General features: G+C 46.0%; 1 protein-coding gene across 2 annotated transcripts in view; it reads right to left on the bottom strand.

Annotated features, from left to right (window-relative positions):
• Positions 1 to 356: 356 nt before the first annotated feature.
• The window catches only part of LOC311100581 (endothelial PAS domain-containing protein 1-like), a 56234-nt gene continuing 33853 nt past the window's right edge, over positions 357 to 22737 (bottom strand). The window contains exons 2-16 of one of the 2 annotated variants that reach the window (XM_084141494.1): positions 21982 to 22172; positions 17319 to 17467; positions 16482 to 16566; positions 14901 to 15013; positions 14498 to 14700; positions 9757 to 9863; positions 5244 to 5391; positions 4710 to 4909; positions 3897 to 4114; positions 3267 to 3380; positions 2286 to 2764; positions 2069 to 2165; positions 1798 to 1900; positions 1493 to 1660; positions 357 to 1131 (exon numbers count right to left, since the gene is read on the bottom strand). In XM_084141494.1, the coding sequence (XP_083997620.1) occupies positions 980 to 1131; positions 1493 to 1660; positions 1798 to 1900; positions 2069 to 2165; positions 2286 to 2764; positions 3267 to 3380; positions 3897 to 4114; positions 4710 to 4909; positions 5244 to 5391; positions 9757 to 9863; positions 14498 to 14700; positions 14901 to 15013; positions 16482 to 16566; positions 17319 to 17467; positions 21982 to 22172 (2527 nt within the window). In that variant the 3' untranslated portion in view covers positions 357 to 979. The remainder of the gene's footprint in view (positions 1132 to 1492; positions 1661 to 1797; positions 1901 to 2068; positions 2166 to 2285; positions 2765 to 3266; positions 3381 to 3896; positions 4115 to 4709; positions 4910 to 5243; positions 5392 to 9756; positions 9864 to 14497; positions 14701 to 14900; positions 15014 to 16481; positions 16567 to 17318; positions 17468 to 21981; positions 22173 to 22737) is intronic. The other variant, XM_084141495.1, reaches the window with a different exon arrangement.

Genomic DNA, 22737 nt, shown 5'->3' with positions numbered 1-22737 from the left:
GTAGGGTGGGGGAGTAGGGGTTGTAGGTCTGGGTCTAGGTAGCATGGTCCAGGGGAGGGTAGGGTAGGGTGGGGGAGTAGGGGGTGTAGGGCTGGGTCTAGATAGCATGGTCCAGGGGAGGGTAGGGTAGGGTGGGGGAGTAGGGGGTGTAGGGCTGGGTCTAGGTAGCATGGTCCAGGGGAGGGTAGGGTAGGGTGGGGGAGTAGGGGTTGTAGGTCTGGGTCTAGGTAGCATGGTCCAGGGGAGGGTAGGTTAGGGTGGGGGAGTAGGGGGTGTAGGGCTGGGTCTAGATAGCATGGTCCAGGGGAGGGTAGGGTAGGGTGGGGGAGTAGGGGGTGAAGGGCTGGGTCTAGGTAGCATGGTCCAGGGGAGGGTAGGGTAGGGTGGGGGAGTAGGGGGTGTAGGGCTGGGTCTAGGTAGCATGGTCCAGGGGAGGGTAGGGTAGGGTGGGGGAGTAGGGGGTGTAGGTCTGGGTCTAGGTAGCATGGTCCAGGGGAGGGTAGGTTAGGGTGGGGGAGTAGGGGGTGTAGGGCTGGGTCTAGATAGCATGGTCCAGGGGAGGGTAGGGTAGGGTGGGGGAGTAGGGGGTGTAGGGCTGGGTCTAGGTAGCATGGTCCAGGGGAGGGTAGGTTAGGGTGGGGGAGTAGGGGGTGTAGGGCTGGGTCTAGGTAGCATGGTCCAGGGGAGGGTAGGGTAGGGTGGGGGAGTAGGGGGTGTAGGGCTGGGTCTAGGTAGCATGGTCCAGGGGAGGGTAAGGTAGGGTGGGGGAGTAGGGGGTGTAGGGCTGGGTCTAGGTAGCATGGTCCAGGGGAGGGTAGGGTAGGGTGGGGGAGTAGGGGGTGTAGGGCTGGGTCTAGATAGCATGGTCCAGGGGAGGGTAGGTTAGGGTGGGGGAGTAGGGGGTGTAGGGCTGGGTCTAGATAGCATGGTCCAGGGGAGGGTAGGGTAGGGTGGGGGAGTAGGGGGTGTAGGGCTGGGTCTAGATAGCATGGTCCAGGGCTCTCAGTAGGTCACTGCCCTGCAGCAGGTGCAGGTTGCCTTGGAGAGGGACATTGACCTCGCAGTCGTAGCGGGTGAGCTCTGGCAGACAATAGGTCTCAAAGGACGGGCCCAACAGCCGACTGGCAACCCCTACACACACAACAAACATGTAGACAGTCCGTTAGTAGGGAGGAAATGGCTTTGAGGCAACAGCCAATCAACCTTCATCTGAGGAGGACAGTTAATTGACTATGGTGCGAAGTCATGGAAAAGGACTGTGATTGCAAAACAAAGGATATCATTTGTCCAAATCAATTGTGGGCCTGTCTAAAAATAGATTTGAACATGTTATTTCATCATTGCCAAAATCCCCACGTGAACGTTAATGTATTTTCTTTGCCCGGTCACAACCTGGCCAACTGGTTGCTACTGGTTTGACCAGTCAATCTTTTTGAATGACAAACGACACATGGGAGTGGCATTAGAATGGAAATAAAAAAGCCAGACTTACCCTCTGTTTTGGGAGAGGGCAGCATACGGTATTCTCTGTAGTTGCACCACTGTTCGGGGAAGTGTTTTTGGGGTGCACCGTTTCCACATCCTGGATACTGGGACTTCCTGTGCCGCTGAAGGGGGCTGAGACATTGGTCAACATCCCCAGGTATGCACATACCTTTATCTGTAAAAGAAAGAGGAAGAGAGATATTAAGATGAGTTCAATATTGCTATATTTTCTCTACTATTCCTTTTAATATAAGTGATATTTGGTATTTTTGTTTGCGCACTGCATGTCCAAAGTGGTCCACCATACGGTACCTGCCAGTGAGCTGGTGCTGAGAGATCTGTCCAGGACGCCACAGCTTTCATTCCTCATCCTCTTCCACATAATCTCTGATGGCGTACTGAGGGTGGCGTCACCCTGATAAACACAAAAACAGACACACATTACAGTCGACAACTTAGTCAAAACCAGTCTGTAGTTTCAGCATCTAATACAACTCTCATGGAATATTTAACAGTGAGCACACACAAATTGAATACACACACCATAGCCTACGGTCATAAAGCAGTGAGAGGTTAAACGTACCACTGCCATTTGTGTGAAGGAGCGCTTGAAGTTGTTGGCTATGGCGATTCTGGCAGGACTCATGTCTCTGTAGGCCTGGACAAAGTTCTCCATAGACCTGCAGAAGAGCATCACATTACTTAACCATCTCTGTACACAAACTCTAGCTCTAACAACCATCAGTACAGGAACTGAATTCAATCAGTAGGACAGACACACTGAAGGCCCTCTATAGTACCTCTGCTTGTGCATCCTGTTGACCGGCATGTTCTGACATGAGTGGCTTCCGCCCATGGCGTCCACCTGTTGTTGGTAGTGTAACGGGGGATCGGGGGGCCACTGCAGGTTCTGACGTCCACCCATGGAGGACAAAGGGGTGCTGGCTGGGGTGTGGTAGGGGGGGATCTGTGTGGGGCCTGTGTAGGGCAGAGTAGGCCTGGAGTCCATGGGGCTCATTTCGCTGTGGTTGGGGCCTCTCTTGTCTCCTGGGGCCCACTTGGCGGGCTGGTAGTGGGCAGACTGTGGGGATCCCAGGGGCTGGAAGAGGCTGGCGATGTTGCTGAAGCCGTTCTGTGTGGTGCGGTGGCCCAGTGGGTCAGCGGCCCCCTCGGGGCCTCCAGGGGTCTCTTCAGTAATGATGGGGTGGAGTTGGAAGTCCTCTCCATCCATGGGGATGTAGGGAGCCAGGGTCTCCAGGTCCAGATCACTCAGGGCCGACTGAGAGGGTCACATCAAATCAAATCAAACTTCTGAAGTGCATTAGGACATTGCAAATCAAAAAGTGTCCAAAATATAGTCAGACTAGAACGCAACCCTACCGCACACTTTGGCAAACATGACCAATTGTGTTAAAGGGCAACTCCACCACTTTTCAACCTTATTTTCATTATCTCCAGCACAATATCAGTGTCTACATATGTTAAAACGATGCATTTCTACGATGCATTAAAGTTAAAAAGTTAAAAACAAAAAGAACAGTGATTTTCGAACACTATGAGATTCGCGGTGACATGGGGAGAAAGAAAATACCCTCCCCCCTGTCACAGAGATTTTTTAGGACCTTATGTTATCTTTTTTATGTGGTGATGGAGATAATGCATATGAGGTTGAAAAGTGGCAGAATTACCCTTTAAATAAATGTCAATCTAGTATAATGTCCACCCTCCATCTCATGCACACTGGTTGAGTAGTAGGTCTGTGAAGTGCCAATGAGACTGACCTGGGTGCTGCCGGGGCTCTTGGGCCCCTCTGTGTCCAGAGCAAAGAGCTTCTCAGTCAGCTCTACCTTCAGGTCGCTCTCTCTCTCGCTATAGTAATCCCCTGGGCTGCTGGGCTGTACACATAGAGAGGAGGGAGAGAGAGACCAAAACAGAGAGAGAGAGTGAGAGGACGTGACATGACAAAAGCTCCATTGAGGCCTGAGTAACTAGTGACCACTGCTTATTCCAACCATCCACCCCCTCCATTCTCACCACACTCTGCCCCCTTTACCAAACACCCAGGATCCGTGCCCACTCCATCACACATGCACACATACACACACACAAACAAACGCACACACACAAACAAGCGCACACATCGTGACAAACACACACACACATCGTGAAACACACACGCACGCGCATACACACGTAGGCTACACACACAAACACGAACACACACAAGCATACCAAAACACAATACATAAACCGTAAGTCACATTCATTTGCAGCGGAAGGAAAACTAGTAACAAAGGCTTGTGGTAGCGGACGTGGTATTGGTGAATAAAATAGTAGATGACAGAAGAAAGATAGAAGAATGAAAAAGGGACAGGGGACGACGGACACCAGGGACAGTAGTAGCTACATACCGTGGAACAACTGCTCAGGCTAGGGGGAGAGGTGCTGGGGGTGGCGCTGCCTGGTGTGGGGTTCGGGGGCACTGAGAAGGTGGCAGCCATGTGGTTGGACATGTCTCCTGCTGGGCAGGGCTTGTGGGCATCACTGCCCCAGCCCTGGGGGGCCGGAGGGGGCATGGGAGACATCTTGGGGTAGAGAGGAGGATGAGGCTCCTCAAACGGTGGCCTTCCTGTAGGACACAATCATATAAACAGTACATGGTTAGTTTTCCTGTTTTCATAGAACTTAGGCCATTACCTTAAATGAAAGATGGTGTAATCTCGTCTACCAGCCGGCTATCTCTCTGTAGAACCGTCTGGTTTCACAGCGCCTCAGAATGGGACTTGACTGGAAGTCTATGACAGGAGCGGACGAAACAACCGCTGTTTGTAATTGTCTGATCCCTTAGTCCATCACCATCTAGCATAACCCATAGAACCTCCCTCCTACATTGTGGACTTAAAAGCGTGAGCAGCGCAAGTGATTTAAACAAGGAAGTGAGTTCGGAAAATCTGAAAGTATGCATCTTAGAAATAGTTTTCACATAGATGTACTTTATGCGCCAGCAATTGGAGCCTGGGGACGACTTTAGAGATGGCGTAACTATAAGTACATGCTTAACTTCTACCATATCCTGTGACATGTAGCATGGCTTTGGGGAGATGTATTGTAGTAATGGGATGATTTGGGTATGGTTAGGGGGAAATGGACAGTAGAATGGAAGATATTGATATGGTTAGGGAGACATCTAAAGTAGAATGGGAGATATTGGGGAGTTTTCTGACCAAAGTCAAGGGCGATGATGGCATCTCCAGGTGTGGGGGCCAGCTGAGCAAGGTCCTCTGGCTCCTCTTTGAGTTTGGTGAACAGGGTCTTGATGGGCTCCACGGCACCACTCTGGATGAAGAAGCTGTTCATGTGGTGGGGCTTGAACAGAGACTCAGTCTGGTCCATGGAGAAGATCATGGACTTGTTCTCCACGTCACTAAAAAAACACACAAAGAGACAGAGGGATACCTCAGGAATGTGTTATGTTACCGCCAGATTTTACGACTAAAATTAAGCTACTGTCCTACTGTAATCTCACATTTGAACCAGCAGCCTTCCACAATCATTTCCTCCCCCCAATGTTGTACACTATGGGCCAGTTTCCTGAACACAGGTTAAGCCTAGTCCTGGACTAAAAACTACTTTCAATAGAGGATCTCTAGTGAACAAACATCTATTTCATCCAGGAGTAGGCTTAATAAGAGTCTGGGAAACTCAGATTAATGGGCCCTATGTTCTGTTTCTGCTTGTTGCTTGACCTGTGACCCTACCTGAGGACGTAGTTGACACAAACGATGCACTGCGGCTGGGAGTTCCGGCTGTTGTAGATGACTGTGCCCTGGGTCTCAACCCACACGTAGCCTCCATGTTTGGCCAGCATACGATACTGTCCACTCACTGCCTGACCTTTACTGCACACTGTACAGAGAGAGAGCAAGAGAGAGAGAGAGAGAGAGAGAGAGAAAGAGAGTCAGTATAAAACTAATAAAATTAGCTGGATGGAGGTAAAAAGAGGAGAGCAATTAGCAGAGTAAAGAGGATAGAGATTCAGGCCAGAGTAACACTAAGAAAGAGGGTGAAGAGGAGAGAGATTCAGGCCAGGGTAACACTAAGAAAGAGGGTGAAGAGGAGAGAGATTCAGGCCAGGGTAACACTAAGAAAGAGGGTGAAGAGGAGAGAGATTCAGGCCAGGGTAACACTAAGAAAGAGGGTGAAGAGGAGAGAGATTCAGGCCAGGGTAACACTAAGAAAGAGGGTGAAGAGGAGAGAAATGTAGGGGTGAGGAGAGAGAGATAGAGAGATAGAGAAGTATCAGTGGAAGGGGTGAGGAGAGATAGAGAGATAGAGCAGGGGAGAGGAGAGGAGGGGATGGCCTAGCTGCTGTCCTCAGTGTGGGTTGGCCCAGGCCCAGGACTGGCGTGGGAAAGGAGCAGGCCCGGGGTCGTAGGGTTCATCCTAGGGCAGGATTAGAGCGAGTAAATACAGACCAGAGCATTTGCTGCTCTATTGGCCAGTCACGTTGCCGCAGAGACCCGGCCCAGCCTGGCCGTCTGTGTCTCTGGGCCGGAAAGGGGGCCACATAGAGAGGCTATTCTCTGGAGGAGGAGGCTGGCTGCCCAGTTTATTCAGTCTGCTGGGGCTAAGCACACCACTGATAGATGGATGCGGTTTCATAGACTGCAACAAGGAGCTTGGAGCTCACTTGATGTGTTGAGAGTAGAGCTACCACTACTAGGACGTAAACAAACACACACAAACACAGAGGGGTATATACACACACACACACACACCACCACCACCACACAAGCCCACAGAACTGTCCCTGCTCCAGGTAGATTTGCTTTCAGCGAACAACACAATCCAGACCCTGACTTGTTTTTCTCTCTTTTTCCCCTCTCTCCTGTTACAGAGAGAGGCTTTTAATGATGTGTAAATGTCACTAGGGGACAGAAGCCATCCCACTGGAGGGCCTCATTACAGGGGCAATGTGGGACACCTGGTCCCCTGTCACCACAGACGCCCTGCGCTCCTCTTATCTCCCTCGTCACAGGTCAGCCCTAATGGGATTGAAGACATCTTAATACCGGCCCAGGTCCACAGAGCCTCACTAATGTAATAAGGCCTGTTTTGAATTATAGTCATAACTCACACATGCATCTGAAATGTAATTTGGCTGAGAGAGAGAGGGGCCTAGTGGGGTTTAGATGTGATGTGAGGGTGTTGTGTGTGAGGAGGGGTGTGGGTTGATCTCTGTGTTAGAGAAGCTGCTGGACGTCGACATGGATTGGGTTTCATCTCTGGGCTGGTAAAATCAATACATGTACAGTTGAAGTCGGAAGTTTACATACACCTTAGCCAAATACATTTAAACTCAGTTTTTCACAATTCCTGACATTTAATCCTAGTAAAAATTCCCTGTCTTAGGTCAGTTAGGATCACTACTTTATTTTAAGAATGTGAAATGTCAGAATAATAGTAGAGATAATTATTTATTTCAGCTTTTATTTCTTTCATCACATCCCCAGTGAGTCAGAAGTTTACATACACTCAATTAGTATTTGGTAGCATTGCCTTTAAATTGTTTAACTTGGGTCAAATGTTTCGGGTAGCCTTCCACAAGCTTCCCACAATAAGTTGGGTGAACTTTGGCCCATTCCTCCTGACAGAGCTGGTATAACTGAGTCAGGTTTGTAGGCCTCCTTGCTCGCACACGCTTTTTCAGTTCTGCCCACACATTTTCTATAGGATTGAGGTCAGGGCTTTGTGATGGCCACTCTAATACCTTGACTTTGTTGTCCTTAAGCCATTTTGCCACAACTTTGGAAGTATGCTTGGGGTCATTGTCCATTTGGAAGACCTATTTGCGACCAAGCTTTAACTTCCTGACTGATGTCTTGAGATGTTGCTTCAGTATATCCACATAATTTTCCTTCCTCATGATGCCATCTATTTTGTGAAGTGCACCAGTCCCTCCTGCAGCAAAGCACCCCCACAGCATGATGCTGCCACCCCTGTGCTTCATGGTTGGGATGGTGTTCTTCGGCTTGACCCCCTTTTTCCTCCAAACATAACGATGGTCATTATGGCCAAACAGTTCTATTTTTGTTTCATCAGACCAGAAGACATTTCTCCAAAAAGTACGATCTTTGTCTCCATGTGTAGTTTGGCTTTTTAATGGCGGTTTTGGAGCAGTGGCTTCTTCCTTGCTGAGCTGCCTTTCAGGTTATGTCGATATAGGACTTGTTTTACTGTGGATATAGATACTTTTGTACATGTTTCCTCCACCATCTTCACAAGGTCCTTTGCTGTTGTTCTGGGATCGATTTGCACTTTTCACACCAAAGTACGTTCATCTCTAGGAGACAGAACACATCTCCTTCCTGAGCGGTTTGATGGCTGTGTGGTCCCATGGTGTTTATACTTGCGTACTATTGTTTGTACAGATGAACGTGGTACCTTCAGGCGTTTGGAAATTGCTCCCAAGGATGAACCAGACTTGTGGAGGTCTTGGCTGATTTCTTTTGATTTTCCCATGATGTCAAGCAAAGAGGCACTGAGTTTGAAGGTAGGCCTTGAAATACATCCACAGGTACACCTCCAATTGACTCAAATGATGTCAATTAGCCTATCAGAAGCTTCTAAAGCCATGACATCATTTTCTGTAATTTTCCAAGCTGTTTAAAGGCATAGTCAACTTAGTGTATGTAAACTTCTGACCCACTGGAATTGTAATACAGTGAATTATAAGTGAAATAATCTGTCTGTAAACAATTATTGGAAAAATTACTTGTGTCATGCACAAAGTAGATGTCCTAACCAACTTGCCAAAACTATAGTTTGTTAACAAGACATTTGTGGAGTGGTTGAAAAACAAGTTTTAATGACTCCAACCTAAGTATATGTAAATTTTCGACTTCAACTGTACACTAAACAGAGAAGGAGAAAAGGGCCAGAGGGAGGGTGAGGTGGACAGAAAGGAAGTGCACTGTTACTGTAAAGCCTTGTGTCTTGTTCCCTCCCACACCAGTGACATCGGAGAGCTTGGGAACCAGGCCGCAGCATCTAAGACTCGACCCTCCAGCCCAGTTCTCTAAGAACCAGTTCTGCTAGATTCTCTCTCTCTCTCTCTCTCTCTCTCTCTCTCTCACTCTCTCACTCTCTCACTCTCTCACTCTCTCACTCTCTCACTCTCTCACTCTCTCACTCTCTCACTCTCTCACTCTCTCACTCTCTCACTCTCTCACTCTCTCACTCACTCACTCACTCACTCACTCACTCACTCTCACTCTCACTCTCACTCTCACTCTCACTCTCACTCTCACTCTCACTCTCACTCTCTCACTATTTTTTAGCAGGCTCACATGTTGTGGCTATTAGAGTCCCTATGTAGGAGTAATTCATTGAGTATGGGCCTAGGGCTAAGAGACTGCTTTTTCACAACAGAACAGGGGGTATAATGTGTGTGTGTGTGTGTATGCGTGCATGTGCACGTGTGTACGTGTGTGTTAATATGTGTGTGTGTGTGTGTGTGTGTGTGTTAATGTGTGTGTTGCTAGCTGAGGTTCATACAGAGCTTTACCATGGAGTGAAGAGGACATATAAGGTCATCAACAGGTGGATGAGACATTCCCCAACATTTCTAAATCTTTCTATCTGTTGTCAGGCTTTGAGTCAAGAGGAACAAGTCCCTTTGCCATCCCTGAGTTAAGGAGTCAGCACGCTTCAGTTCGGCTGGCGGCTAACCTAACGACTGTGCTCGCATACTCCCTTAATAAAAGGCCTTTGCTTGATAAACGAGAAAAAAGCACAATAGTACTGTTTGTCGATTTTGAGAAGACGTAGCCAGTATACACTTCCTCAAAATAGTCAGAATTAATCTAAGATAAATCAAGAAATCATTCATTAATTTTGACGTTTTTTTTGCAGAGGAGATCTTAGTCGCATAATTTTACATCTAACTAAGATGTTTGGTGCAGTATTTCTCTATAAAAAAATGTGCATGAAAACGAATTGTCTCACGTTGAATGGCGACAAAGACTTTATTTAAGAATCCCTACAGTTGACCAATTACGGACGAAGGGGTGTAGACTTCGGCTCCAGAACTTCGGCTGGCCTTGAAAAAAATAAGTGTGTGCCCAACAGCCGAAAAAACCCTTACCGAAGTCCAAAACTAACAAAAACATCACGAAATGTCATCATAATATATGCACAAACTCAAAATGTTTCAGCTGGGAAGCATGTGGATGCCTTTTCAGTGTAGTCAGTTTTAGTGTGGACACTCACGGTTCTGGTGGCTCTTGGTGACACTGTCAGAGTCCAGAGCGTGGTAGAACTCATAGACAGAGCGGCCCAGCAGATCTTCAGGACTGTAGCCCATCAGCTCAGTGACTCTGCAACACACAGAAATACAGCCACCCGTTAACACTGTTCTGTCTCTCTTTATCCTCCTCTATTTGTCTCTCTCTGCCTCTTGCACACATTCACACACACATGCACGCATACACAGTGTTGGAGAAACTACTCTGAAAATACAGTTATGCTACAGTAAAGCTACCCTTTACTTAACTAAAGTTACTTTGAAAAAGTAGTTATCTACATCACAACTACTTAGTGATAAATTATAATGTATTTTATCTGAAATGTCAGACTAAAAATTGCAAGACAGATCACTCTGGAGTCAGATGTTAACAGAATGTGTAATTTAGCCTATTAAACACAAAAGCAATGTTTAAGTGAGAATTAGGTATTTCTGATGCCGAAAAAGAAAGAAAATTATTGCCTACTTTATTTTATTTTTGCAAATAAAGTAGTGTGTATTTCCAGTAGTTACCTACCGTATTTGAATTTAGTTCAACTACCATCAAGCTACTGCAAAATGTAGTTAAATTACTCACACACATATACATCACTGGAGGTTGGTGACACCTTAATTGGGGAGGACGGGCTCGTGGTAAGGGCTGGAGCAGAATAAGTTTGATGCCATTCCATTCACGCAGCTCCAGCCATTATTATGAGCCGTCCTCCCCCCAGCAGCCAGCTGATATACATTCACACACATCACGACTTCTGCTACTAGACTTGTACTATTGCTAATACTGCACAATTTAAACAGTTGCTCTCCAATCCCCCCTTCCCCGACACACGTATAAATATTTAACTTCTCACCCTCAAACACATTGAGAGCATCATGTGCAATTGATTAACCTCTGATTAAAATATATATTTAGTAAAGTCCCGAAAGAGCATGGCATATTTCTACTCTTACAGGCCTTTTGGCAGCAGATAAGACCTCCTTGATTTTGTGAAATAGGAGAGAAACCTTCTCTCTCTCTCCAGGCAGAGCTCTGGTGGAAAAACCCTCTCTTTCATACACAACTGAACTCTCACCTCTGACATAAAGTCTCTCTACTCTCTTGTGACCTGATCTGTTAAGCGCTAATTGTTATACCCATAATCCTTTTAATTTGAGCTGTCTGGGCCAAACGTCATGTTCTGTTCGAGCCAAACTGTCTCACTCTCTTTTTCTCACTCTCTATTTCCCATGTTCTACTGTCCTCTGTCTCCTCTACCACAGCAGGAGTAAGGATCCGATAAGTGGGGAATGGTCAATGTGCATGGGAATACTAGATCATTATGGCCCATTGATTGCTGTGGGGCAGGGGACGTTCCATTCCATTAATATTTTGGGAAATGTAGTTTAAGCATTGGGAATTCTGATATCGGATTCCAAGAGCTCGATTGTGGAGGTTATAGGTCATCGACATGGTGGTTCCACCAAACTTCAGTATTTCCCTGTACTGTAGGAGAACTGTACCTCCTTGTCTAATCTAGTGGTTTTGAGTCACTGCACTCAGGTTACTTATCTACAAGGTCCTATAGCTCAGTTGGTAGAACATGGCGCTTGCAACGTCAGGATAGTGGGTTAGATTCCCGGGACCACCCATACGCAAAATGTATGCACAGATGACTGTAAGTTGATTTGGATAAAAGTGTCAGCTAAATGGCATATATTACAAGGCTTGTGGGGATTACACTGAGTGTACAAAACATTAGGAACACCTGCTCTTTCCATGACATAGACTGACCAGGTGAATCCAGGTGAAAGCTATGATCCCTTGTTGATGTCACCTGTTAAATCCACTTCAATCAGTGTAGATGAAGGGGAGGAGACAGGTTAAAGAAGGATTTTTAAGCCTCGAGACATGGATTGTGTATGTATGTATGCCATTCAGAGGGTGAATGGGCAATACAAAATATTTAAGTGCCTTTGAACGGGGTATGATAGTAGATGCCAGGCGTACAGGTTTGAGTGTGTCAAGACCAGCAACGCTGCTGGGTTTTTCACACTCAACAGTTTCCCGTGTGTATCAAGAATGGTCCACCACCCAAAGGACATCCAGCCAACTTGACACAACCGTGGGAAGCATTGGAGTCAACATGGGCCAGCATCCCTGTGGAATGCTTTCGACACCTTGTAGAGTCCATGCCCCGACGAATTGAGGCTGTTCTGAGGGCAAAAGGGGGTGCAACTCAATATTAGGAAGGTGTTCCTAATGTTTTGTACACTCAGTGTGTTAGACAAAGGCCCTCTCTTAGTGGTCCTGGGCTCTTGTCCTGTTGTTATGTAACCCCTGACAGCTGCACCCGGAGGGTTTGTGATCTAGGGAGGAGGGGGGAGGAGGAGTGAGGAAGGGGTAGGGGAGGGGGAGGGGGAGGGGGAGGGGGAGGGGGAGGGGGAGGGGGAGGAGGGATCTTTGAAGGCCTCTCTATTCTAAACCCATTTCACTAATCACTTCCTGTGGATGAGTCGCAACCAGAGGGGCGTCAGTCAGCCAGCCAGCCAACCAGTCAGCGAGACAGCTAGCCAGTCAGTCAGTCAGCCAGCCAGTCCGCCAGCCAGCCAGCCAGCCAGCCAACCAGTCAGCCAACCAGTCAGCCAAGCAGAAGCACAGATAAGTGTCCATCCTCACTGCCTCACACCCACACATAGGTTGTGTTGTTTATGTGATTGAGTGATTAGTGTTTTTATCTGAATGATGTGGGTTTGGGTGTTAAGTACAGTAGAGCTCTAAACTCTCCCAATGATGCCTGCATAATCTTCAGACAGATGATGGGGGATTGGTTTGTGTTTTTACAGGTCAAGACTCTGAGAATCTGGGCTGTTAGTCAATCCCAATGAAAGCACCAATGCTGAAATGCATTTAGGTAACTGAGTAAGCAAAACAGCTGGTGGACCTCAATCATAGGTACTTATTATATGATGCAGACCCTGGATTAATAGGTAGTTTCCATGTTGAAATAGCCACAATGATGATTGCAAACTTATGGGCCAAGTAGCCTCAATCACGAAGCTTTTCTCTTAGCCTTGCAGGTGCAACGGGTCAAAATATGCTGAGACCCAAGCAAGACGGAAAGTTTTGAATGTTGAAGTTCTTTCTCTTCTTTCCAGCCCTCCTCCTCTCCATCCAAAAGCAACTCGTGGCGTGCCAGGTGGGAGCACCGACCAGGACCACTAATGAGCATAATGACGTGCGCCAGGCATCATGGGCCCTCACCTCATTTGCGTAATTGGAGACGATTTGTGCAATGATTACATTTAACAAAATGCTAGAAAAGTAAAACGGGCCTCTTGTTCGCAGGAAGGTACCCACTGTTCTCAAAAGGAATATTTTGTCTTTGCACGAGCGCTTGATCAGATTACTGCCGAACCTGACCGGTGTGGTTTCAAGCAGCGAGGAGGATGGAATGTTTTTCTCTGCCGATGAGACCAGTTTTGGCTCTAAGATGGCTGCTCTGTCCGTGACGCAGTTGGCCCAGAGGGAACAGCAGACACTCCTAAATGGGACATTGATCATCACAGCAACATGACGGTAGGACTTGGACTTGTCACTTGTGTCACAGTTGTCATGGTGACATGCTGCCGTGGTTGGCGTGGTGTGAAACGCCCTGAGAACATGTTGTGGGTAACCTCTGGCGCTTATTGACGAGGCAGTGCGAGAGGCGTATTTACATGTCATTCTTAATGGTTTTTCCTCTCTGGTCCTGCCAAATCAAACTCCTTCAGTCAGCAGATCATTATCACCAGCTTGTTTGCATGCTTGTGTGTGTTTGTGTATGTTTGCATAATTTGTCGTTCAGTGACAGCACTTGATTTTGAGTTTTACCAGTCACTGCAGCTGCTGCTTCTCTTGCCCAGCATCTACACTTGAAATGTGTGTGTATGTGTGAGTTTGTACTGTATGTATGAGAATGAAATGCGTACATACTTTATGTATGATTATGTATACGAGTCTGTGACTATATATATAGAGAGAGTGAGTGTATGCCTGTGTGTGAGTATGTGAGATGGTTTGTGTGTGTGTTCCCTGTTGTTATAGTACTGGAAGTGAACTTTGTGTCCCTGCTGGGAGTGTGTGTGAGTGTGTATCTGATAGTGTGTGAGTGAGTGTGTATCTGACAGTGTGTGAGTGTGTGTATCTGACAGTGTGTGAGTGTATGTATCTGACAGTGTGTGAGTGTGTGTATCTGACAGTGTGTGAGTGTGTGTATCTGATAGTGTGTGAGTGAGTGTGTATCTGATAGTGTGTGAGTGTGTGTATCTGACAGTGTGTGAGTGTGTGTATCTGACAGTGTGTGAGTGTGTGTATCTGACAGTGTGTGAGTGTGTGTATCTGACAGTGTGTGAGTGTATGTATCTGACAGTGTGTGAGTGTATGTATCTGACAGTGTGTGAGTGTGTGTATCTGACAGTGTGTGAGTGTGTGTATCTGACAGTGTGTGAGTGTGTGTATCTGACAGTGTGTGAGTGTGTGTATCTGACAGTGTGTGAGTGTGTGTATCTGACAGTGTGTGAGTGTATGTATCTGACAGTGTGTGAGTGTGTGTATCTGACAGTGTGTGAGTGTGTGTATCTGACAGTGTGTGAGTGTGTGTATCTGACAGTGTGTGAGTGTGTGTATCTGACAGTGTGTGAGTGTGTGTATCTGACAGTGTGTGAGTGTATGTATCTGACAGTGTGTGTTACCTGTCGTCGCAGTAGGTGAACTTCATGTCCATACTGTGGCGACTCAGGAAAGTCTTGCTGTCCAGGGGCGTGTCAATGTTGGAGGGGTGGGGGATGGGTTCACACATCATCACCAGGCAGGTGAGAGGAGGCTCCTTGAACCCACACAGCACATGAGGGGCACAGCTGTTGTACACCTTCAGGTGGCCAGTGCAATGCAGAACCTAGGAAAGCAGATGAGACAAAAACGATTAGATGCAACATCTGATGTCACGCCTCAGGATATCATCTCAATTATACAGTACGGTCCTATTCTTAATAAACAACACAAAAAATAGTTTACAATAAAAAATAAACAACATGTGTTGTTCATGAGTAGTGATGGCAGTGATCTTGGCATCTTCTGTTAGTTCCATGTACTCACCTTCCAGCTAGCTGATTTCAGGTTGACAGTGCGTCCACGGTTTGTCACTGTGCACTTCATCCTCATGAAGAAGTCTCTCTCAGTGCTCAAGGCTTTTCCCTTCTTCCCAGTGCCTGTGAAGAAACATACACATATAGATATTGAGGGTTAGCATTCAAGAATGTATCATTTTCACCTTAATTTTCCAATCACATGCTTGTGAGATTAAAGTTTTTGTGTGAGGTCAAGGTTTCGGTTTCTTTACACTCCTCTCTATACCACCAACGTGCACACAAGCACACACACAAAGGACTCTGTCCTGTGTTTCTAGAATATTCCCCTGCATACCTGGAGCAGAAACTTAGTCCAAAAGAGCTGATCGTGAAGGCTGTTAGTGGTGACATCATCACTACATTGTAGCACATTCGCCACAGTGTGGCTGCAGCCAAGCTGTTACACCACAAGGTCAGAGTTCAGCCCTGGGTGACGTTCCTCAGACACTGGCCGGTAGCCGTGGTGCAAGGCAGAGATTTGTGGATATAGCTGATAAGGACTGTTAAAGGGGGGCGCCATGAGGGGCGGTGGTGCCAGGGAAAGGCCTGGCATGGCTTGCAGTGCGTGTGGACTCAACAGCAGCGTCCACTCATCCACCAACCTTTCCACCCTTCTCTGGCCCCCTGTAGCCCCCCCTCTGTCAACAGTCCCAGGAAGGGGCCCTAGGAGTCGGCCTACTAGGCCTCTGGTCTGATCACCATGGTGTGGCCCACCCCAGAGCGAGAGTAATGGATTCAATAACAACAAAAACAGAACAGCCGAACACTGGAGAGATTAGAGGAGAACTGGGGAGAGAGACGCAGGGAAAGAGCCAGTGTGTCCAGAATATTATTTCTACCATCATTACAGTATTTTCTCTAGGCATAGCACACAAGCCATGGCCGAGATAGCTGTTATTTTAGTGTTATTACGTAATTATATAGCTGTTTATTGTCCAACAGCAAGTGTTCATAGGGTAGTGGAGTAGTGTTTATAGCTTCGAACCTGAAGTTATGTTAACTATTCATTGTGTGCAATTTTACAACTTCTTCTTAACACAATAGGCTACTATAGAGAACAGTGTGTGCGTGTGTGTGTCCACCCAGAGACAGTATGGCATTCCATCCTGCCTCTCTTCTTCTTCTCCTCCTCTCGTATTGACGCACATTGACTCTGTACCGGTACCCCCTGTATATAGCCTCCCTACTGCTATTTTATTTTACTGCTGCTCTTTAATTATTTGATTTTTTTTTATTTTTTACTTATCTATTTTTTACTTAAAAAACGCATTGTTGTTTAAGGGCTTGTAAGTAAGCATTTCATTGTAATGTCTACACCTGTTGTATTCGGCGCATGTGGCAAATACAATTTTATTTTATTTTATTTTATCAGTCTATGTCCCAGCACACATTCACCATGCACATGCACACTTTTCTATCTCTCTGTTGGCAAACTATAGATTCCATGTACTCTACACTATGTGCAGACATGTGGTCTCTGCATGTTTCCGTATGTTCACGTGTTAGTTAAACGACAGTTACGACACACTTGAACAGAGTGAACGCGTACCATTTTTCAGACTCAGGTTCTCGCGAATCTCGTCGTGGTCGCAGGGGTGGGTGAAGTCAAAGATGCTTTGTCCAGTCAACTCTACCTGTAGAGACACACATATGGTGTCACGTCAGCAAGGGCACAGACAGTGACAACCCTTTGTTACATTGTGATAACACCACTTCAGCTGAGCCAAAGAGACTAGTAACACCTGCATTCAGCATTCAGTCACGGTAAAGAGGTTATGAAGACTCTTGCTCTCTGAGAGCATTGGTTATAAGAGAGACATGCAGTAAGTAATATAGTAGGTGAAACTGATAGTGTGAGAAGTGATTGAGGGTTGGCCTTCTGACCTACATAGCTAGGTAGTGCCAAACAAGCCTCTGACAGGGCTGACATTTCACACAGCTATGAGAGACATCACCAGCTACAGCCCGTCTCTGTCTGTCTGCCTTCCTGTCTGTCTGTCTGTCTGTCTGTCTGTCTGTCTGTCTGTCTGTCTGTCTGTCTGTCTGTCTGTCTGTCTGTCTGTCTGTCTGTCTGTCTGTCTGTCTGTCTGTCTGTCTGTCTGTCTGCCTGCCTGTCTGTCTGTCTGTCTGTCTGTCTGCCTGTCTGTCTGTCTTCCTGTCTGTCTGTGTCTTTCTGCTTGTCTGTTTGTCTGTCTGTCTGTGTCTTTCTGCTTGTCTGTCTGTCTGTCTGTCTGTCTGTCTGTCTGTCTGTCTGTCTGTTTTTCTGCCTGTCTTTCTGACTGTCTGTCTGCCTGTCTCCAGGGAGAGAGTACTGGATGTATTGTACATAACAAACAACCAGATTATGTATGATTACATGTTTCAATCATGTAATGTTTCTGCTCACCTGTGTTAAGCCCATGAACTTGTTGATGTTTTCTGAGAGGAAGATCATGTCGCCGTCTGATGTAACCACGGTGACAAACCCCTCCAGTGACTTCAAATACATACTGTCCATCTGTCTGTCCTCCTCTGTCTCTGCACTGTTGGGGCAGCCTTTGGGAAAAACACACACGTCAGATGTGCAACATTATATAACTGTGTGTGTGTGTGTGTGTGCGGCACAAGTTTGTCTTGTGAATGGCGACAGCTAGTCTTACTGGGGTCCGACACATAACAAAAAATACATTACAGACAAAATACTTTATATGTTTAATGAGCTGAAATAAAATATCCCTGAAATGTTACATACGCACAAAAAGCTTATTTCTTTCACATTTTGTGCACACATTTGTTTACATCCCTGTTAGTGAGCATTTATCATTTGCCAAGATAATCCATCCACCTGACAGGTGTGGCATATCAAGAAGCTGATTAAACAGCATGATCATTACACAGGTGCACCTTGTGCTGGGGCCAATAAAAGGCCACTCTAAAATGTGCAGTTTTGTCACACAACACAAATCCACAGATGTCTCAAGTTTTGAGGGAGTGTGCAATTGGCATGCTGACTGCAGGAGTGTCAACCAGAGCTGTTGCCAGATAACTGAATGTTAATTTCTCTTCCATAAGCCGCCTCCAACATCGTTTTAGAGAATTTGGCGGTACGTCCAACCGGCCTCACAACCACAGACCATGTGTATGGCGTCATGTGGGTGAGCGGTTTGCTGATGTCAACATTGTGAACAGAGTACCCAATGGTGGCAGTGGGGTTATGGTATGGGCAGGCATAAGATACGGACAACAAACACAATTGCATTTTATCGATAGAAATTTAAAGGCACAGAAATACAGTGATGAGATCCTGAGGCCCATTGTGAGGCCCATTTCTTTTAAGGTATCTGTGACCAACAGATGCATATCTGTATTCCCAGTCATGTGAAATCCATAGATTAGGGCCCAATGAATTTATTTCATTTGACTGATTTCCTCATATGAAATTGTTGCATGTTGCGTTTTTATTTTTGTTCAGTATATATACATTTAAAAACATTAACATGTAGTGTGTGTGTGTGCGTGTGTGTATCTATCAGTTACACATACATGTCAGTACATACACACAAAAAGTAGGTCACATGGGGGAGAGGATTTGTGTCGTGAGGTGTTGCTTTATTTGTTTTTTGAAACCAGGTTTGCTGTTCACTTGCGCTATATGAGATGGAATGGTTCCATGCAATCATGGCTCTGTATAATACTGTACGTTTTCTTGAATTTGTTCTGTGTGTGTGTGTATGCACTCACGCACAAGTTTGTCTCCTTGTGCATGTGTGTGTGTGTGTGTGTGTGTGTGTCAAGCTTGTTTTCCTTCTTGAAGCCCTGGCCAATGTCCAAAACAAACCAGAACAACTTCATCCTGCATCTCTGAACACTCCCAAATCCCCTGACCTTCCCTTGGTCGCTTCCCTCACACACACACGCAAACACACACGCAGACAAACACGCAAACATACACACAGACACACACGCAGACACACACACACACACGCAGACACACACACACACACACACACACACACACACTTGAGAAAGGCTGTTGCTTTAACAGTGTCCGTCTTAAGGCACACACTAATGAGTTAGCCTTAACCTTGAGACAAACATTCCAAGCACACTGAAAGTCACTGTGTAACATACAATACATACTGCCCAGTATTTGTATTTATTTATTTAACCCTTTTTTTACCAGGTAAATTGACTGAGAACACATTCTCATTTACAGCAACGACCTGGGGAATAGTTACAGGGGAGAGGAGAGGGGTTGAATGAGCCAATTGGAAGCTCAGTATCCAAGATGCTGTAGCTAAATCTAATGAAACCTACACAACCCCAAAAATACTCTGCAGTCTGCACCACGTTACTTGAAGCCAAGTGAGAAAATTGAGATAAAGTTAATCTGGCATGGGCTCAAAAGGGAGGCAGTAGAGCGACTACAGAGTCCCAGTGAACAAAACGTGGCTCCATGCTGGGGGGTCGGAAGCCTGCGATTCCTCCAGTGTGCTTCCCTTAGATAAGAGCTGTTCTCAAGGCCTACGGGGGGCCGAGGAGGCCTGGGCCTGGATTTTGGAGTTTGGCCCAGCCCAGAGAATGTGGCCCCAGGGGAGCAGCGACTTTCTCATGGGTCCTCGGCTGATGGGAGATTCAACTCTACAGGACCACCTTTGGCCTGAACACTTAGCAGTTTTCTTCTCTACGATTTTGAGTAGAACGTTTGGGATTGTAATAACTCCCATTTGAGCTGAGACATGGTTAAATTAGGTAATATGAACAGTATGTTAACATCAAACTACTACAGGACTACAAAAGCTTCAACAAAAGCATAGATTATAAAACAGGTCACAGGATGCCATTTCTTGCATCATTTCCTGTAGTGTCTGTACTGTATCCTACTGATCTGAACTCAGAGGACTTTCCTGTTGAACGTTACATTTGACCCCATATCAGGAACACTACAGCTCAGCGCAAACGCAACAAATTGAACCGTTGTAGGGGATGGTGGTGGTGGGACAATGTCATGTCAGCTACATAGTTTAAAAGGCGGCCTGCTGCTGTTCTCAGATTGAAATAAACAAGCCTCACAGCAACCGTAAGATTAATTGAATCTTTATCCCTGTGAATAGCTGTAATTGACTCAATCAGTCAATCATTCATTCAGTGTCATAGTGGCTATCTGAGGGGCCAGTGTGTCAGTGTCCCAGAACCACATGAGCTGCTCTTATACACTGAGTATGCAAAACATGACATAGACTGACCAGGTGAATCCAGGTGAAAGCTATGATCCCTTATTGATGTCACCTGTTAAATCCACTTCAATCAGTGTAGATGAAGGGGAGGAGACAGGAGAAAGAATGATTTTTAAGCCTTGAGACAATTGAGACATGGATTGTGTATGTGTGCCATTCAGAGGGTGAATGGGCAAGACAAAAGATTTTAGTGCCTTTGAATGGGGTATGATAGTAGGTGCCAGGTGTCAAGAACTGCAACGCTGCAGGTTTTTCACGCTCAACAGTTTCCTGTGTGTATCAAGAATGGTCCACCACCTAAAGGATGTCCAGCCAACTTGATACAAGTCAACATAGGCCAGCATCCCCATGCCCCGACGAATTGAGGCTGTTCCGAGGGAAAAAGGGGGTGCAACTAAATATTAGGAAGGTGTTCTTAATGTTTGGTATACTTAGAGGTGTTTCTGCTGCTGCGGCATTGTGTGTGCGCGTGGCTGTTATACAACTGTTCTGTTTCAGAGAGGCCTAAAAAAGAATCTGCACGATTCTCCTTGGGAGTGACATGTGGTAGGTGTGTGTGTATGTGTAGGTGTAGGGGGGTGTTGCATAGCGCCAAGGCAGGTCTGTGTTATGGCTGAGTTGAGAGAAGGAGCGCCAGCCTCACAGTGGCAGAGCCAGGTCTTCCTCTGAGCGCCTTCCAATCACTCCAGCCTGTTCTGAACCCATACATCCCATCTCCTTTTCCTATGCTCGATATCACTCACCTTCTCACTGGCCCTAAACTACCTATAGGTAGAACACTGCAAAAAGTGAAATCCAAGCAAGCCTAACTATCTTATATTGAGTGATAATTCACTTAAAATGTGTGTTTTTTGTTTGTTTGTTTTTTTACCAAGCTAAATTAGCTAATGTCATTGGCTGATAACGTTGCTTATTTAACCTTCAAAAAAGTCTTAATACAAGTTGTTTATCTTATTTCAAGATATTTTACCTTAATCGTCATATAAGATATTTAGGCTTTCATAGATTTCACTTGTTGCAGTGAAGTTGCACTGTTTGACCAGGAGAGATGGCAAAGAGACGCAGGAGATGACCAGGGTGCCATGGAAAGGACCAGAAACGATTGTAAATACTATAGATACATTTTGCATTTGGAGTTGCTTCAGTAGTGTTTTCATGCAATCAAGTCTGATGTCTCCTTATTCCAAAACACAGACATGGTGGAATGCCAGAACAATAAAGAGGTTCCTTTGTCTGTCTTCCGGAGATTCTAATTTTATAAAAGCACGGGAAGGAGGACAAGTGTAATGACCTCCCCCACCCTCCTTCCCAACACACATATCTCCCTCCCAATGCACACACATCCGCCCTGCATCCAAGAAACTTCCAGAGACATGCTTGCCAGATTCTTCTTTCCTCCATGTCTGTCCCCTCTCACCAAGGTTTTACATCATCTGTCCCAGTGCTGTTTCCTTTGTTTACTTCACTGTCACAATTATAGTAGAGAAGGAGGCAGATCAGTGATTCATAATCTTCATCCCATATATCAGTGACTAAATGGGACAATGATCTCCTTATAGTAACCAAGTGCGGCAATAATGATTCTACTATGACTAGATAACAACCCACCACCCAGTGGTTATATATTTGATAATCTTGTCAGACAGGTGACATAAGTATATCTTCATAAAACATATATATTTAGTAATAAGCATAAGCTTTATCAGGAGAAGGGTGATGAAAGCATATGTGTGTGTGCCTGCCTACGTGTGTATGTGTGTCTGTGCATGTGTGTGCGCCTGCTGTGCATGTGTGTTTGTTTGTGTGTGAATGCGTGCATGGTATAGCTCTGACCTGGGCCGACGACCTTGCGGGTGCGCAGGAAGCTGATGGCCAGTCTCATGATGGAGGCTTTGTCCAAGTGGGAGCTGACGCTGTGTGGTAGGGGCAGCTGATGGGCCAGCTCGTAAAACCCCTCTGTCTCCTTACTTCGACGACAGCGTGCAGCGTCACGAGACTTCTCCTTCCGCCGCTCCGAACTGTTCCTTGACAGGAAGAGAAGTCAGGTCAGGTGAGGAGGTCAATTGTCAGATGATCGAGAGGCTACAGGTAGAATGTTTAAATCAACCACGGTTGGGGTCCATTTACATTCCAGTCAATTCAGAAGGTAAACCAAATTCGAATTCCAAATGTTCCTCATTGAAAATCATAGAAGTGGATTTTAATTTTAATTTTAATTTCAATGTACTTCCTGAATTTACTGGAATTTAAATGGAATTGACCCCAACCCTGAACCCAACTCTTAAATAATGTATTGTTTCTTTGTGTTCTTTCTCTCAGGACCAGCACCAATCCCCTGCATTGTATACAGTGAGTGGACAAACTGGCAAACCATATTGGATATACTCATTGTGCTCAGCAACAAAGAGACCCAAATCTCAAGAGAGTCTATGGCTCAACTTCTTTGAAAGATAAATAGAACTACGCAGAGAATGATTTAGCACGCAAGTGTAGGGACTTACAATGGTAACAGACTGCAGATGCGATCATTGGGAATATTGATGCTTACCTGTTAGACAGAGTGAAACAGAGGCAGTGAGGGGAGAGAGA

The sequence above is a fragment of the Coregonus lavaretus genome, assembly GCF_964263955.1.
Source record: "Coregonus lavaretus genome assembly, chromosome: 25".
NCBI lineage: Eukaryota > Metazoa > Chordata > Actinopteri > Salmoniformes > Salmonidae > Coregonus > Coregonus lavaretus.
The sequence above is the reverse complement of the archived record's forward strand: the minus strand, read 5'-3'. Positions and strand labels throughout refer to the sequence as shown.